The following is a 16,385-nucleotide window of genomic DNA, read 5'->3' on the forward strand; positions in this document are numbered from 1 at the left end:
GAAGATAGGAAAATTTTCTTTTATTAGGTCTTTCATCCTTATGGAGCTCAAGCAGTTAACAAAGATGTGTGGGTTTGTCCACTTCACTGGGGAACGCTGCAACTTGTGCAAGGAATAATGAAAACAAAGTGAGGACTTGGGGAGATGGGAAGCTTGTCTAGACCTGAATTCACCTGGCTACTGAACAGGTTAAGAGCATATCATAAAAGTTTAAGGCACAGCTCATTTGGGCTTGTCTGCTGTTGTAATGAGCATAGCACTTGTGGTTCAGCACTCCAGACAAATGTGACCAGTTCTATCTTGCGTGGAGCTCTTCTAAGAAATCAGCTGCTGTATTTAAACAGTTCTCATCAGCACTACTGCTACGAAACCAGCCTCACTGTCAGTGGCAGAAATGACCTCTAAAGTGTTAGTGTGTGTTCTGGACTAAAATTTTAATGGAGATCTGTACACTGGGTACGTAGCACATTACACAAATGCTCTTAAATAAGTAAGGCATCTACCCTTGCAGGGGAAGCTTCTGTGCACCGATGTGTAGCTCCATCTGATAACATCTGTTTTGAGGTGGTACTGCCTATAAATGGCAACTTTCTCAACTGGTAGAGGTCTGGGCCGCTGCTGTATGTAATGCCGTCCTAGCAACAGCTTCTGTTTTTTTTTTTAGTTGATCTTGTGTTGCAGCAAATGGACATGAGGGACATTCATAGCTTATACATCCAGTTTTACAAAACTCAGTTCAAGTCTGATTAAAATCCAGCACTCAAGACTGGTTGGATCTTAGTTGATCCTCATTCTTTAATATTAAAAAGGAGGACAGGCCACTAGAACCACTAGAAATGTGGATTTGAGGCTCATTGTCCTGCAAAGACCTTAAATATTGCTCTTTGGCTTGTGTGGCCACTTTGGCAATTTGTTATTGGCACAACAAAAAAAAAAGGGAGTACGAGGAATGACTTGTCAGCTGCTCTTCTTGTGCATGTTTATAAGAAGTTCATGTTCTTGTTGATCCTCTGCGTAAAGGCTGGCTGTGCATTTTCAGGCTCTGTATCAGGTGGTTTTACTGGAAGAGTGTGCGCGCACAGCAGAAATCCTTAGTCTTGCATTGATGCTGAACGGTGCCGCAGTAGGGGGGCACCAAGATGCTGCACATCACGTTAACAGTCCTCATCCCTGTTGTGTAGTGGGATGACAAATACAGAGATGTCATCGTAGGATGCCTCACGGCTATCATCCAGCATCCACTGGTGGCCTATCTTCTTTCCTCTTGCCCTGCATACCAAGCACTTGGCCAGTTCTGAAAATCTGTGTGTAGAAAGAGAAGTGAGTTTTGGTCTAACACAACGCTGCCTCTCAAGAACAACACTGAGATGGGGCTTTGCGTTACTAGATTTCTTAAGACACCAGCTTTGTCACTGCTTCTTTAGGATTGGGAAAGACCGGTGTCCAGTCCTTTCAGAGTCACAGAAAAGAGCGCTTGGTCGTGCTGGAGCTGACCTAGAAGCCAAGTGATCTCAGCCTGCTGGTCCAGACAGGTTCTTTGGAAAGGGAAACGATGGCAACTGTTGTTACCTGTGGGGATCTGTCCTGTTTTCTGCAAGGAAGCTCCTGGTCATATGGGCCACCTCTTTGTTGCACAAAATGTCCCAAAGGCCATCAGTTGCCATGATGAGGACATCGTTTTCCTTAATGTCATGCACAGCGAAGTCAAATATGTTCACCTGGAAAGCACAGGAGTAGATCAGAGGGTTTTCTCACGTGTGAAAACTCCAGGTATTTACCAAGGGTTGTCATGTTTCCCATATTGCACCTGGCTTTGGGAAGCATCATACAGCTCTGTGATTCTTTGGCTTCCCTGTGTGAGGGTAATCACAGACTGCAAAACTCCTCTGAGTAGGTGAGTGTATACCTCCTCTAAAACCTCCTCTAGCAGGTGAGTGTATTCCGTTCTGGTCAGTATGCTGACAGTAACTTCAACTGCTGCAACGTACAGGAGGGGTAAGGAAGATGACTTCCCCTGAGAGATGACTTACAGTGGGATCAGGATGCTTTCAATGTTTTATGTCCCCTTGCTGCTGTGCTTCTAGATTATTCTGCCTTGGGGATTCTCTGGGCAGTATGCGGAGAGAAGGAAGATGGAAAAAGGACGTGGCTGAGACCTGCCTGGTCTCCAAAACATGGGTGCTAGAGAGGAGGAGCAGCATAATTCCACCACCACCCTGCAACTCCCACATGCTGTGACTAACCTTAGGAATGCAGGAGAGAAAAGGTTTCACTTCAATGTTGGTGTCGATGACTTTGAGTTGATGATCCCCTAAACCTCGAGAGACAGCCAGAGTCCCCAGCAAGCGAGCCTGGCCCCAAAGAAAGCAAATATAAGAACGTGGCACCTTTAAAGGCAGATGCATAGTTTGTCCTGAATGATTTATGCACTGCCTTTAGAACCTTTATCCAAATATCACCCAGAGCCGCCCCTGGAATCTTCAGAGATGGAGGAGTGATTAGAAGTGATGCCCTAATGTGAGCATGGAGATGGACAGCCAGCACATGGATGGCCACTCATGGTAGTAGCTCACGGTGATGGCCCATGGTGTGCTCCGGAGTGAGTGGTGTGTACTCCAGACCTCGGGAAGCCCATGGTGGTATCTGTTTTTGATTTGAGATGGCAAGGAAGAGAATTAGGCTGGCTTGAAATAAATGGTCCTTTGTTTTTGCAAAGGAGGTTCTGCACTGAATCTTTGCAAAGGGCCGGCACGTGGGTTGCACCACTGGTGGTGGTAGGGCAAGCACTGGATGTGTGCAGTCATTGCTTCTCCCCGCCTCCTTCCCTCTCCAGACTCCTTTCCTCAGCTGCTCCTCTGGGAAAGGCACTGGTTAGAGCTGGAGGCTAACATCTGAGTTGGGATCTTTTGACAGCAACAGGAAATGATAGCTGGAATGGTTTCTTGTGTGCAAATGGAGAGGAGGAAAGGCCAGGCCAGATGGGGCTGCCATCCACTCCACTAGAAGGTGTTTTGGAGGAGGATGCAACCTCTTGGCTCTGGAGGATCTGGTACACACCTCCTCCTGCTCTGCACTTGCTCACAGGCAGTTTGTTGCAACGGAAGCTGCTGTGTCAGCGCTGTGCAGAGCTGCGCGTCTGTGCCATGCTGGAGAGCCTCAGAGCATGAATGTGAGTGATTGGGATGCTCTGAGAACGCCCAGCAGACTTGTCTCTGCCCTCCCAGCGTGTAAAGCATTGAACTACCTGCTTCCCATGACCATGGACAAGAGGATACTTGAGGTCAGCTTTCTCCACCAGCTTGTATCCCCTAGAACAGAGGAGTGAGTGTTGATTTAGATTTGTCCATTTGATGGTACAACTTAGTCTGAGCATTTCAACTGCGGTTAAACCCTCGTGGTGTCCCTATGCACAGGGAGCTGACTGAAGAAGGGATAAGTTGACTTGTTGAAGCAGATGCAGTAAAGAATGACCCTTTGCTGAATGCCCAACTGTTTCTCCCTCTCCCCTTCCTTTCCTTGTACCTGCACCAAGCTGGGGCTCGCTGCCTGAGGTTGTAAGAGCCCAGGACCATCTCTCACAGAAGTTCCTTAACCTCCCTCCACTGGTCCCAGTCTTTCAGGCAGGGCAGAGCTGCTGCTGGGAGGCTGCTTGCAGCATCCTTACTTAGATAACACGGTTTTACACCCACTGCTCTCACATTCCCTGCTGCTGCATTCAGACAGTCCCTTTCCCCTTTACCCTCCCGTTGCTACTAGCAGGTAAAGCTGCCCTGCCCACTGCCCTGTCCTCACACAGAAAGGACTCACCAGCCCTCCATGAAGTAATCCCGGTACAGGACTTTCTGACCCACGTCATCTCCCTTCAACCTCCGTGGAAACTCAAAGCGCGTGAACTCTCCATCCAGGAGCTTGGGGAAGAGAAAAGCCTGGAGGAGGGAACAAAGGCACGAGCATAGACAGGCTTCGCTTCAGCAGAGATGAGCACCAAGCCCGTGCTCTGCTCCTGCCTTGGGACTGGCACCCCTGCCTGCAGAATGGGAACAAAACCAGGAAAACAAGGGGACAAGCTGGACGTTAGCCTCTCCGATACTAAATGCTGTTAGTTGAATCTTGTTCACGGCCCTCCACGGCAGGTGTCAAATGACATTCTGGCCCCAGAGCGCTTACAGTCCTTAAGGAAGCAAGTGATGCTCTCATCACAAGCTCTCCTGGACCAAACTTGGTTGTGTGATGTGTGAAAGGAGTCACTCACCAAGTGCTGGAGTCGCTGCCTCTCTGTCTCGGGCGTGAACTCGCAGCTCATGGGCACGACGGTGTCCTTCAGAACAAGAATGGCCCTACAAGAGGAAGAGGTAAAGAGCTGATCTGTGCCCTGCCATATAAGCATCGCTGCAGCCCCATCTCTGTTGACCTCCCCTTACTGAGGCTAGCAGCAGGGTCAGCCAGCTGTGGGAGCAGCACAACTCACAGCAGAGCAATCCCAGAGAACGGCTACGCACCTAGGAATGTTTAAAAATGCTGGTGCATTTTAAGTGACTCAATTGCAACTCTGCTGTCACAGCAGAGAATTGAGCCTGCCTGGTTTAACAGTGGCACACCTCAGAGGAATGGCGGCCAAGGACAGATGAGGAAGCTCTTTAAGATGCTTTGAAATCACCTCCCACTTTTGAACTCCTGCCTGGATGAGCTTACTGCTGCACTAAGGCCTCAGCACTGCCCCATGGCCGGGCAGCATTAGTCCTTTGAAATCTGAAAGCCCATCTAGAAGACACGAGAGCATCCATCCGTCCATCTACCCAACAGCTCCTGTAGCAGGCAGGCAGCCATGCTGCGGCACAGAGGGGCCGCACGTTCACCTTTTGTAGGATTATGTAAGGTGCTGGAAACCCTGCTCATCTCCCAGCTCTGGGTCCCAAGCAACTTCTCCCTTTTCTTGTTACTCACCTGCTGTCCCCAGCATTAGCCACATACAGTTTTCCCTGGAGATAAAGAGCAGCCAGAGCAGTGCAGCCTCCTGTCTGGCCAGTGGCTTCCATCTCCTGGCCAATGACTTCATCCTGTTGGTTTAAACAAGTTCAGAATGACATGAACTGGGGTGTTGTTTTCTGCAGCTGCCTTGTGCCTCCTAGCAGAAATCTAGAGCAAAAACTGATGGAAAATGGTCAGCAGAAAATCAGCAAGGCCAAAGACAGCATTGCTTCAGTGCAGCCAATGAAGCTGTTGCTACTGGACTAGATGCTAAGGACAGGCTGCAGAACTAATTTGGGCACCCTCAGCCAAGCCTTGTCCGTGTGGAAGGCTAAAGCACCTGCGTGACCAGTGCCCGGGCACTTCCTAAGGAGAGAGCTGAGAACGAGGGAGCCATTGCCCACATGGGTCAGGGAGGAGGGACAGACTTGTCCACCTGTGTCAGCAGGAACGGAGGACTCACGCATTCCTGGAAGGCATTCTCCAAGGCTCCCACCACCACGTCTTCCACACGAATGTGCTTCTCCTCCACGAACTGGGGGTCACTGTCGCAAACGCAGCGTCTGCTCATGTGCATGGGGGGATGGGCCTCTGTGATGGCCCCCGCAACCTCCTCCAGCTTCTGCTTGATGCAGTAATGCAAATAGTTGGAGGCAATGATGGCAGCTGCTGGGCCACCATGGCCATCAAAGAGTGCCCAGTAGTAACCAGTCAAAAACTGCAACAAAAAGAGTGAAGATGGGGGGAAGAGAGGTGGAGAGAGGCCATATGGACAGTGGGCGCACAGTCAGGATGTGCTGAATGTGTTCTGCCTGGCTCTTCCATCCCAGCCACCCTCCCCGACCACTGGTGAATCCCCTGCACAGCTCAAACTCATATGATACACAGACACACAGACACAGATTTCTAGGTTGGAAGAGACCTCAAGATCATCGAGTCCAACCTCCGACCTAACACTAAGTACTCCACTAAACCATATCGCTAAGCTCTACATCTAAACGTCTTTTAAAGACCTCCAGGGATGGTGACTCCACCACCTCCCTGGGCAGCCCGTTCCAATGCTTAATAACCCTTTCGGTAAAGAAGTACTTCCTAACATCCAACCTAACACTCCCCTGTCGCAACTTTCGCCCATTCCCCCTCGTCCTGTCACCAGGCACGTGGGAGAACAGACCAATCCCCACCTCTCTACAGCCTCCTTTAAGGTAACTGTAGAGAGCGATAAGACCGCCCCTGAGCCTCCTCTTCTCCTGGCTGAACAAGCCCAGCTCCCTCAGCCGCTCCTCGTAAGACTTGTTCTCCAGACCCCTCACCAGCTTGGTCGCCCTTCTCTGGACTCGCTCGAGCACCTCCATGTCCTTCCTGTAGCGAGGGGCCCAAAACTGAACACAGTACTCGAGGTGCGGCCTCACCAGAGCCGAGTACAGGGGCACAATCACTTCCCTAGACCTGCTGGCCACACTGCTTCTTATACAGGCCAGGATGCTGTTGGCCTTCTTGTCCACCTGAGCACACTGCTGGCTCATATTCAGCCGACTATCAACCAATACTCCCAGGTCCTTCTCGGCCAGGCAGCTTTCCAGCCACTCATCTCCCAGCCTGTAGCGCTGCTTGGGGTTGTTGCGCCCCAGGTGCAGGACCCGGCACTTGGCCTTGTTGAACTTCATACAGTTGACCTCAGCCCATCGCTCCAGCCTATCCAGATCCTCCTGCAGAGCCTTCCTGCCCTCGAGCAGATCGACACACGCACTTAGCTTGGTGTCATCTGCAAACTTACTGCGGGTGCACTGGACGCCCTCATCCAGATCATCGATAAAGATATTGAAGAGGACCGGCCCCGGTACCGAGCCCTGGGGGACACCACTAGTGACCAGCCTCCAACCAGATTTGACTCCATTCACCACAACTCTCTGGGCCTGGCTATCCAGCCAGTTTCTAACCCAGCGAAGCGTACGCCAGTCCAAGCCCCGAGCAGCCAGTTTCTTGAGGAGAGTGTTGTGGGAAACGGTGTCAAAAGCCTTACTGAGGTCAAGGTAAACCACATCCACAGCCTTTCCCTCATCCACCAAGCGCGTCACTTTGTCATAGAAGGAGACCAGGTTCGTCAAGCAGGACCTGCCTTTCATAAACCCATGCTGACTGGGCCTGATCGCCTGCTTGCCCTGCAAGTGCCGCGTGATGACCCTCAAGATAATCTGCTCCATGAGCTTTCCTGGCACTGAGGTCAAACTGAGAGGCCTATAGTTCCCCGGGTCTGCCCTCCGGCCCTTCTTATAGATGGGCGTCACATTGGCTAGCCGCCAGTCAACTGGGACCTCCCCCGATAGCCAGGACTGCCGATAAATGATGGAAAGCGGCTCGGCCATGATGACCACGCTGATGGATGTGCTGCTCCATCAGACCTGCCAGCTCAGCTCTGAGATTCCAGAAGCATCACTGCACACCCTCACATGCTATTCCTCCTCCACATTTGGAGAATTTCTATTTACAGGAGAAAAGGGAGCACTGTTCCCAGTCTTTATAAGGTGAGAGCATCTGTTGTGCCCAAGTGATGATGACTAACATGCAGTCTTCGGAAGCAGAGCAAGTACAAGTAAAGGAAAGCTTAGGGAACATAGTAAAGGGCTAGGACAACCACAAACGCTGCAAGACACAGGTCAAGGAAATAGAAATGGTATATATGGGTAGAGTTGTGCCTTTGCTGGCCAGTCATGGCTCCCCTAAACACATCCAAGAAAGGGTTTCAGCCTGGGGGTGTCCAGGACTGATGGGGCAACTACATTGTCCTTCCAGTACCTAAAGGGGGCCTACGGGAAAGCTGGGAAGGGTCTCTTTATCAGGGAATATAGTGAGAGGAAAAGGAGTGACATCTTTCAGCTAAAAGAGGGTAGGTTTAGATTAGACACCAGGAAGAAATTCTTTCCCATGAGGGTGGTGAGGCACTGGCACAGGCTGCACAGAGAAGCTGTGGATACCCCATCCCTGGAAGTGCTCAAGGCCAGGCTGGATGGGGCCTTGGGCAGCCTGGGCTGGTGCGAGGTGTTGTGCCTGTGGCAGGGCGTTAGATTTGGATGATCCTTAAAGGTCCGTTCCAACCCAAACCATTCTACCATTCCATAATTCTGTATTTTCTATACCTGGGCCCCTGGATTCAAGGCAGGGCTGGCAGCAGGGTTAACACAGCCTGACCATAGGCCATACCTGTGTGGAGCACAGGATCAGCCACTCCTTGTCCTCTTCCAGGCCCAGCTCCCTCCTGCGGATGGAGATCTGGCAGCATGTCGCCTGGTCCTCATTGAACTCCGACTTCTCAGCATTGATAACCCTGCAGGTTCAAACACTCCAGATTAGGCATGAAGCACTGCCCATCCAACAGGTGCGCTTGGGAATGATCCCCTGCTCCTTCCTTCCAGCTCCAAGCTCGCTGCTCCCTTTTCAAACTCAAGGATCTCTTTGCTGGTAACAACATAAACATCGCATCCTTTACAACGGTGAGAAACGCCTCCGCCAGGGACGCCATGAGTTATGGGGCAGAAGTGGTTTGGAAGCACTCCTGCCTCTGTCAGCCCTTGCTGGCAGCCGAAGCAGCTGGGCTGTGCTGGTGACACAGGGAGCTGCACACCTGCTGGCAGTGTCCTAGGCTTGCTAATGTTGGTCCCTGGGTGAACACCTTGTCTCCTCGCACAGCTCATCGCACTGCACATCGCAACCTCACTGCCACCACGTCACACCGTGGGCCTATCACAACGTGCCTCTGCCCATAAACGAGGCAAAACCAGAGATTTCTGATATTCTGCTTTTCCCTTTGCTTTTACGGCACTCTGCTAGGAGCCAGGGGACAACTCTCTGGTGCTGCTTGCCCCAGGAGGCTGCTCCCCACCACCTGCTCCAGGCAGCGCTGGCAGCCTGGCTCTCAGGCACACTGCAGTGACTCGTACTCAATGGTCAGAAATCCCTTCCCCTGACAAGGGAGGTTTTTTTTAGCTCGCCGCTGCCTAACACGGCAACCCCGCGGCTCCAGGAGCGCGGAACAGCAGACAGGCGATGTCCCAGCAGTAAAATCACAGGGCTGGGTTAGGGGACGAGATGCCTGAGCTGACCTGCTGCTGCCCCAGCGCTGCTTTTGGGGCTGCCCCAGCCACCAAGTGCGGGGTACGAGCGCTGCGGCGGGCGGCTGGCAGCAGCCCAGCAGAGGCGAGCGGGCGTCCGGCCACAGACGGGGAGAAGGAGCAGGGGCAAGGAGCTGCCTGCGTCCCGCTGTGCCAGGGCAATCGGCTGGGGGTTGGTGCACGCACCCCGGGACCAACCCGCCCGGCCCCTGCCCCTCTCCTCACGGAAGCAGCAGCAGCAGCAGCCAGGATCCTGCTTTCGGATCCCCGAAAAGTTGCGGGGCCATCCAGGCCGAGGGCCTCCCCTCACCGCAGCACGGCCGGCAGAGCACCAGGCACGGCGGGGGGGGGGGGGGGGGGGGGGGGCTCCCGGCCGTGCCCAGGCTGCCCCCACAGCCCCGCTCCCCCGGGCACACCTCCGCGCCCACCCCCCCACCCGCGGCCCCGCATCCCGCAGAGACCCGCGCGGCCCCCGCGCCACCCGCAGACCTGGGAGCCCCCCAGCGCCGCACGGCCGGCCCCACGCCCCCCCGGGGCCCCGTTCCCCGGCAGCGGCCGCACTCACTCGGCGTAGCCCGAGCCCCAGGGCAGGGGCCGCTCGGGCCCGGTGCCCCGCACGGCCCGCCCGCCCCGCGGGCTCTCCTCGCCGCCGCCGCCGCCGCCGCGCAGGAACTTGGGCCGGCGGTAGCACGGAGCGGCGGGCGGGGGCCGCGGCCCCGGCTCCTGGCTGCCTCCGGGCCGCTCCGCGGGGCCGCCCCGCCGCACCCACCGCAGCCACTCGGCGGACATGCGGGCACCGGGCCCGGCGCGGCCTGGCCCGGCCTGCAGCGCCTCCCGCCCCTGCCCGGCCCCGGGCCCGGCCCGCCCCCTGGCCCGGCCTCCGCCGCGGGAGGGAGGGAAGAGGCGAGCTGGGATGGCGGCCGCGGGGCAGGCTCCCAACGCCGGGCCGAAGCGGGGTAACTGCCGGCTGGCTCCTCGCGACGCCCGCGTCGCCGTTCCTCGGAGCTGGGGACTCCAAGGCTGGAGCCGCGGGGTGGCGGAGACGGAGCCCCGAGCAGCGCTACCCAAAGCGCCCGGGGGTGGGCTGGCGCGGGGTCTCCACGATTTTCCTCCTGCACGGCCAGAGACTTGAGGAGAGCACAGGAAGGCGAGGGAGAGGCAGCCCCGGCAGCCAGGAGCGGGGCTTGGCAGCGACCCTGTCGTGTGCTCGGTGTCCCACCGCAGCTGCTGGGCGCGCTAAGCAGCAGCCTGCTGCGGGTCAGCACGTCTCGGAGGTGAGCGGGTCTCAGGTTCCCAGCTCCTCCGTGCTGGATCGCTTACACGGCCCCTTGTCTCATGCTACTTACTCCCCAGGTCCAGTTTCAGCACGGCGACCGATCAGAGGCCTTCAGAACAGCGTCTGGGCCTCCGAAGGTGGGCTGGGGACCACGCACCACAGTCACGGAGCCCTCATGGGTTTTGCAGAGAAGCTCACCGAAAGACAGAACTGAAACAGAACTGAAAGCCCACAGACATGTTGTTAAGGGTTGGTGGAAAGGATGCACAAAGGCACTGGAGACGTGAACAAGCAGCCCCAGAGCCCCCCTAAAACATTGTCCAGGGTGGGTAAGGCCAGAGAGGGAATGGCAAAACTGGCCTAGAGGGCACTCTTGTTCCTGTTTGGCTTGAAAACCCGTCCCTGGTCTCTTCCCTCTCCAGCCCTGTGCTGCTGCAGGAAGTGAAAGCCTCTGCTGGCAAAACCAGAAGCTGTCTGCAGGGTCCAAACTGAGTCACCAGCCAAAAAAAAAAAAAAAAAAAAAAAAGCAATCTGTGTTTGAGTCAGACCTCTCCCAGGTGGGTGGCGCTAGGCACTTGCTGGTAACTTTCCCTCTGCACTGAGGTTATGTGTGCAGGCCCAAATGAAGGCTGAGGAAGTGGCGGTGCCCCTTTGCCCTTTGTTTTGCGTACCACCTTGTGCCGACGTCCTCGGGTCCCGTGGGGCGACGAGTGGCCCCGGTGCAGGCTGGTGGCTCTGTCTCAAAGCCCCTCTCCTCTCCAGAGTGAGCTCGAGGGAAGCACAGCCTGGCCCACGCCTGGGGGTTGCTCTGGCAAATACAGTCACCGTCGTGAACTTGCCAAGCTGTGGCAGCAGTGCTTCGATCACGGATGTCACTGGCACGTGTAGGAGAAGGAAGCTGCTGGAAGCTGCAGCTGAGTCAGTGATGTTGGTGAGTCCCACGCAGCCTGGCTGCGTGCTCCCTGGGCAGCTCTCGGCGAGCACAACACAAGCACCCGATCCTGCGTGCTCTGCGGGCAGGGAGGAGTTGGTGCCTGCAGATACATCAAAAAGCCACCGTGGTCAAACCCCATTTTTATTTCTGGCCTTGCTACAGGAGCCTTGGTGGCAAATGCCACCTGTGTGGTGTGGCACGTTGGCAGCGATGGGGACGGGTTCGTGCAGGCGGGCTCCACATCACAGCAGTGCAAGCTCCTGTGCAGGGCTTTGCAGGTTCTGCCACCGCAGGCTCAGGGCTCCCGAAGAGGGAAGCTGTGGCATTTCACAGAATCACAGAATCATTTCAGTTGGCATTTCACAGAATCATGTAGGTTGGAAAGGCCTCTTAAGATCATCTGGTCCAACCTTTCGCTTAGCGCTGCCAAGCCCACCATTAAACCATGTCACTGAGCTCCACACCTACGCGCTGCATTTCAGACGCCGGGCACGCCACCGTGTACAGAGCTGGGGCTTCAGAGGGGGGCTGCTGGGTATGGGGGGTGAGCTGCTGCTTTGGGGGGGGCTGCTGGTTTAGGGGGGGAGCTGCTGGGTTTGGGGGGGGCTGCTGGTTTGGGGAGGGAGCTGCTGGGTTTGGGGGGGGGCTGCTGGTTTGGGGGGGGAGCTGCTGGGTTTGGGGGTGGGCTGCTGGTTTGGGGGGGGAGCTGCTGGGTTTGGGGGGGGGCTGCTGGTTTGGGGAGGGAGCTGCTGGGTTTGGGGGGGGGCTGTCCCCTCCCCGCGGCGGGCAGGAACACCCAGCGCTGCCTCAGACCTCCCCGCCCCGCACCGAGCCCCCGGCAGCCCCGGGCAGGCTCCTCCCGGGGGGGCGGTGCGGGCAGCGGCCCCGCCCGGCTCCGGCTCCGGCTCCGGAAGCGGGAGGCGCTGCCGGCGGAGCCGTTTCCTGCCCGGGACGCGGCGGAGCGGAGCGGAGCGGAGCGGCTCGGAGCCATGACTCACCAGACCGGCATCCACGGTAAGCGGGGCCGCCGGCTCCCCGGGGGCCGCTGCCTCCCCCTCGGCGGGGCCCGCTGCGGGCTGCTCCGGGGCCGCCCCCCTCCCCCCCCACACCCCCCCCCCCGGGCCGCGCCGCACCGCGGAGCGGCTCCGCCGAGCCCCGGGCGGGAGCCCCCGGGGGCCGCGCCCCGAGCATCGCGGGCCCGTTCCGGTCCCGGCGGCCGGGAGTCTGCTCCCCGCGGGGGGCCGGTGCCGGTGTCACCGCGCGGAGCTCCCCGAAGCCGCGGGCGGGTTCCGCTGCCCGGGGATGCGGGGGCGGGGGCGGCTCACGCAGCCCGGCCCTGCGGGGAGGCGGCTGGGGGAGCTCGGCTGATCCGCAGGCGCTGCCGGCGTCGGTGGCTTCGCGCATCCCTTTTGTCTGGCTGACGCTCGGTATTAAAAGGCTGTCACGCAGCTCGGCTCGGGCACGAAGCCGCCTTCTGCTGTGGCAACTCCGTGAGCAGGGCAGGCCCGCTTCCCTCCGGCCGCTCGGCCCCGCAAAGCGCGTCCCCGAAGGTGCTCCCCGTTGTGAGGGGCCTGGGCTGGGACAGCCGAAACCAGCTGCCAAAGGGAAGGGTGGGAGCACGAGGGGGACAGCGTCCTGCCGTGCCCCCGCCATCACCCGCGTCCTCCCACCTCGGCGCAGGAGGAGCGCGTTCAAACAAAGGGATGGAAAGCACGGCAAAGAGGTGTCTCTGAAACTCTTACGTCGGATGGAGAAGGCCGATTTCTGGAAAAAAAAAAACAACTGGGGAGGGGCTCCAAGAGGCAGCGATGGCAGTTCTCGGATCTGTGAGCGCAGCTGGATGTGTCGGTGCGCGTCTTCGTGGCATTTCCCCCCTGCTCTCCGCCTGCCGGCTCACTTGGCAGCATTAATCAGGACCAGAGGTGCTGCATAATTGATGGGAGTGAATCAATATGCGAGCAGAGATGTGAGAGATGCCGGCCCGAGCTGTGCCGGGTCGGGTGTGAACTTAGCACCGCTGCTCCCGGCAGGAGAACGGGCAGAGGCGCGCGTGGGCATCGCGGCGCCCTTCCTCGTGGCAAATGTCTGTCTGCAAGCGTGGTGAATTTACGGCTGCTGTTCCTTCGCAGCACCACCTCTCTCTCTCCTTGTGCACGTTGCCTTCGCTTGAGGATAGTCGGGAGCATCCTTCCCCGTCAGATGCTCTTGGAGCATCCGCTGAGGAGCTACGGGTGGTGCTGAGGTGTTTCTCCTGCTTTGCCTGGGAGTGCTGGTAGCTGACAACGTTTGGGTCCAGACTCATTGCCTCTAGTTTAAGCCCTCTGCTGAGATGTCGAAGTCCAGGATCTACTTAAATGTTCACTGTATTGTAAAAATAAAACCAGAAATAAATCAGCGGGATGGACCCCAGCATCCAGCCGAGCTCTTGGTGCACCCAGAGCTCTCCGGTGGGGCTTGGTGTGGGTGAGGCGTGTTGCTTGCCCTGTGCCCCTGGTGCTCGGCCCCGTGGCCGCTCACTGATGCCACCCGCCCCGGCAGGCTCTGTGGGTGCCCTGGGGCTTGAAACAGAGCTGGAAGAGAGATGCCGGCCCTGCGAAGCTGCTGAGCTGCTCTCGGGGTGCGCTAACCTTTGCCAGCCTTGGGGCCGGGGGGGGGGGGGGAATCACAGGGAGAACTGGCAAGGGGGCAGCAAGGTGGCCTCATCCCATTCCTGCAGCACGGTGCTTGGAAAACCCTGCCGGGATTATCGGTTCGGGTCATTGTTGTCTGTAGTTCGTAAGGTGCACTGTCAGCAGCTTTCTGGTGGAAAGGGGAAGGGACTGGTGCTCCCCACCAGGAGCTGCAGCCTGTGCAGGGTGAGGTGGGCCTGGACGGCTCCACAGGCTCTACCTCAGCAGCTGGGCTGGGTGTGGGTGGGTGCCCCCCGTACCGTGTTCCCTCCTTGGGGAGGAAACGGATGGGCTTAAAACTTCCCTGCTCGTTCGGGGTTTTGGAGAGAGCAGCTTGCGTTGGGTGGTCTCAGTCCCGCAGCATCTTTGATGTCTTCCTGGATGTGCAGGTCTCTGAGGCAATTTTGCTCATCTCTGATAACCGAACTGGCGTGCTGCTCTGGGATCAACATCAGCAGAAACAAGCAGTGGTGATGCAGGCGGCCGTCCAGCGCTTTCTGCGGTGTTCCTCTTCGTTCTGCCTCTTTGTCCCTTCTCTTTGCCTCGGACAAAAGGGCCGATGGCTCTCCGAAGCCGCTCGCTGCCTGTGCTGTGCGCCCTGTCCTCCAGGCAAAGCAGTTTTCTCTCTGCCTGAAGCTGCTGGGGGAGCGCCTGCGATGCAGAGCTGGGTCAGAGGCAGTCGACGCAACGGGGAACCCCACAAATGGTCTGGGTGTCTTTTGGTCTTCCCTGCCCTGGCACAGCGGTCGAATTAACTCCTTCCCTTGGCAGCAAGCTGACTCACTCTCAGATGAGAACTAGCAATCCCACTGCTGCTTTCTTTTCCTCTGCTGAGCATCTGAGCTCTGTTGTTTGCCAAGGAGGAGGGATTTTCCAGCTCTTCCCAGTTTCACAGGCCTCGTTATGAATTTTTTGGGGTATGCATTGCTTTTTTTTGTTGTTTTTTTTTTTTTTTTCCCTCTCCCATTTACAGGAAGGCATCTGCCACCCAGGGGAACTAGGATGGCACACCCCAGTCAGCTTGGGGGGCTGGAGGTGGTGGTGCAGGAGCTGTAGCCGTGGGGCAGGTGGAGCTGTGGGGCACCCCCAGCAACAGGCGGAGGTGGGCGTGAGGTCTCCTCCTGTCCTCAGCTTGTGGCTGACGTCGATGCCACCAGTCTGCCTCCAGTTGTTCTGTAGGAATAAAAGCTTTATTTGCTGCATTCTGGATGCCTCCAGCGTCAGAGCATCCAGCGGGCACCTGAGGAAGACGTGGATAATCGACCCAGCTCCATCTGTGAGCCCAGCTTTCAGTGGTAGCTCAAAAGCAAGAATTTGGCGTAAGTGGCACAGGGGAGGGCCGGCCCTGAATGCCTCAGAAACTCGAGTGACCTCCTTTTCCCTGCACAGCTGGCAGCAAGAAGCAGGCACGCCACGGGACGTGGGGAGAGAGGAGCGTCACCGCTTTGTGTGTGCTGACTTTTTGGGAAAAAATATTTGGTCCTGGGGAGAGGGAGGCGATAGCAGCGCTTGCTCGGGTTGCGGGAACACGAGGGTGAAGAGTTTGGGGTGTTCGTCAGGGCTCAGCCTCTTGCCTCTGCGTTAAAGGCTAATTTTTGAGGTATCTGTGGCACCTCTCTCAAAGGTGCTGATGAGAAAGCTGGGCTGCCACGGAGACTGCCCGGCTGGGGAGGTGCCATAGAACAGAGCAGCTCAGTTGGCAGGGACCTTTGGAGATTATCCCCTCTGACTGCCTGACTGCTTCAGGGCTAACCAAAAGTTATAACATATTATTGTGGGCATTAGGAAGCTGGCAAGGGTTGCTGAGGGTTTCTTGTGGCTAGAAACCTGCTTTTTAGCTACTATGAGGATTTACTGGGTAGTTTTGCTGTCTCTTCTGCCCGGAGCTGTGATAGATGGGGGCAGCACTCTCTGTCCTGGCTGGACTGGCCGTTGTGCTGTAATAAGGAGGTGCTGAACCAAGGCTTTGGCATGGGTGGGAAGTTACCCACTGTTTTTTGGTTACCTCTGGGTGTTCTTTCTTAACCTCCATCCAGAGAGAAAAAGTTACTTCGGGGTGATTTTTTTTTTTTCATCTGAAAAGAAATCAGTTTTGTAGTTTCTGTGGGAGACTGCAAATGCCTGTGTTCCGTCAACCAAAAAAAAAAAAAAGCGTTTGGTTCCTGCCCTGCTTGGGGAGGGACAAGATGTGGGGCTGTAGGAGCATGGGGATGACCTTCCCATGCCCACGTGTGGTGTCCACCACCTGCTTCTGTGTGTGGGGGGGGGAGGTAATTGTGAAACTGGAGAGCAAATGGGGAGCATAGGCGTATCTCCTATCCTGCTTTGTTTCCTAAATACGCTGAGCTCAGAGAGCTGGACCTTCCCTGGCCGTGTCCCCTCCCGGCCTGCCTGAAGCTGTGAGCAGACCCTGCAACACCGCACCTGGC

The 16,385-nt window shown here is 56.9% G+C and overlaps 2 protein-coding genes across 2 annotated transcripts in view; one reads left to right on the forward strand and one right to left on the reverse strand.

Moving 5' to 3' along the window:
- PPM1M (protein phosphatase, Mg2+/Mn2+ dependent 1M) lies at positions 1-9,881 on the reverse strand. Its single transcript, XM_040569306.1, has 10 exons — positions 9,643-9,881; positions 8,170-8,293; positions 5,432-5,686; positions 4,945-5,057; positions 4,253-4,337; positions 3,808-3,926; positions 3,245-3,308; positions 2,244-2,351; positions 1,570-1,718; positions 1-1,302 (listed from the first exon to the last, which is right to left on the reverse strand). The coding sequence occupies exons 1-10, from the start codon at positions 9,864-9,866 to the stop codon at positions 1,155-1,157; spliced, it is 1,389 nt and encodes a 462-aa protein (XP_040425240.1). The 5' UTR covers positions 9,867-9,881; the 3' UTR covers positions 1-1,154.
- Positions 9,882-12,143: 2,262 nt separating this feature from the next.
- The window catches only part of TWF2 (twinfilin actin binding protein 2), a 29,450-nt gene continuing 25,208 nt past the window's right edge, over positions 12,144-16,385 (forward strand). The window contains 1 exon segment of the mRNA XM_040569310.1: positions 12,144-12,301. Coding sequence (XP_040425244.1) covers positions 12,277-12,301 — 25 coding nt within the window. The 5' untranslated portion in view covers positions 12,144-12,276.

This window comes from Cygnus olor, chromosome 10, assembly GCF_009769625.2.
Source record: "Cygnus olor isolate bCygOlo1 chromosome 10, bCygOlo1.pri.v2, whole genome shotgun sequence".
NCBI classification, from domain to species: Eukaryota; Metazoa; Chordata; class Aves; order Anseriformes; family Anatidae; genus Cygnus; species Cygnus olor.

Excerpts from the sequence above, each read along its gene's own strand:
- PPM1M (XM_040569306.1), bottom strand. The coding sequence starts at position 9,866 with ATGTCCGCCGAGTGGCTGCGGTGGGTGCGGCGGGGCGGCCCCGCGGAG. Across the intron at positions 8,294-9,642 it reads TGGGGCTCGGGCTACGCCGA|GGTTATCAATGCTGAGAAGT; the intron begins GTGAGTGCGGCC and ends TTGAACCTGCAG. Across the intron at positions 3,309-3,807 it reads GATTACTTCATGGAGGGCTG|GGGATACAAGCTGGTGGAGA; the intron begins GTGAGTCCTTTC and ends CCTCTGTTCTAG.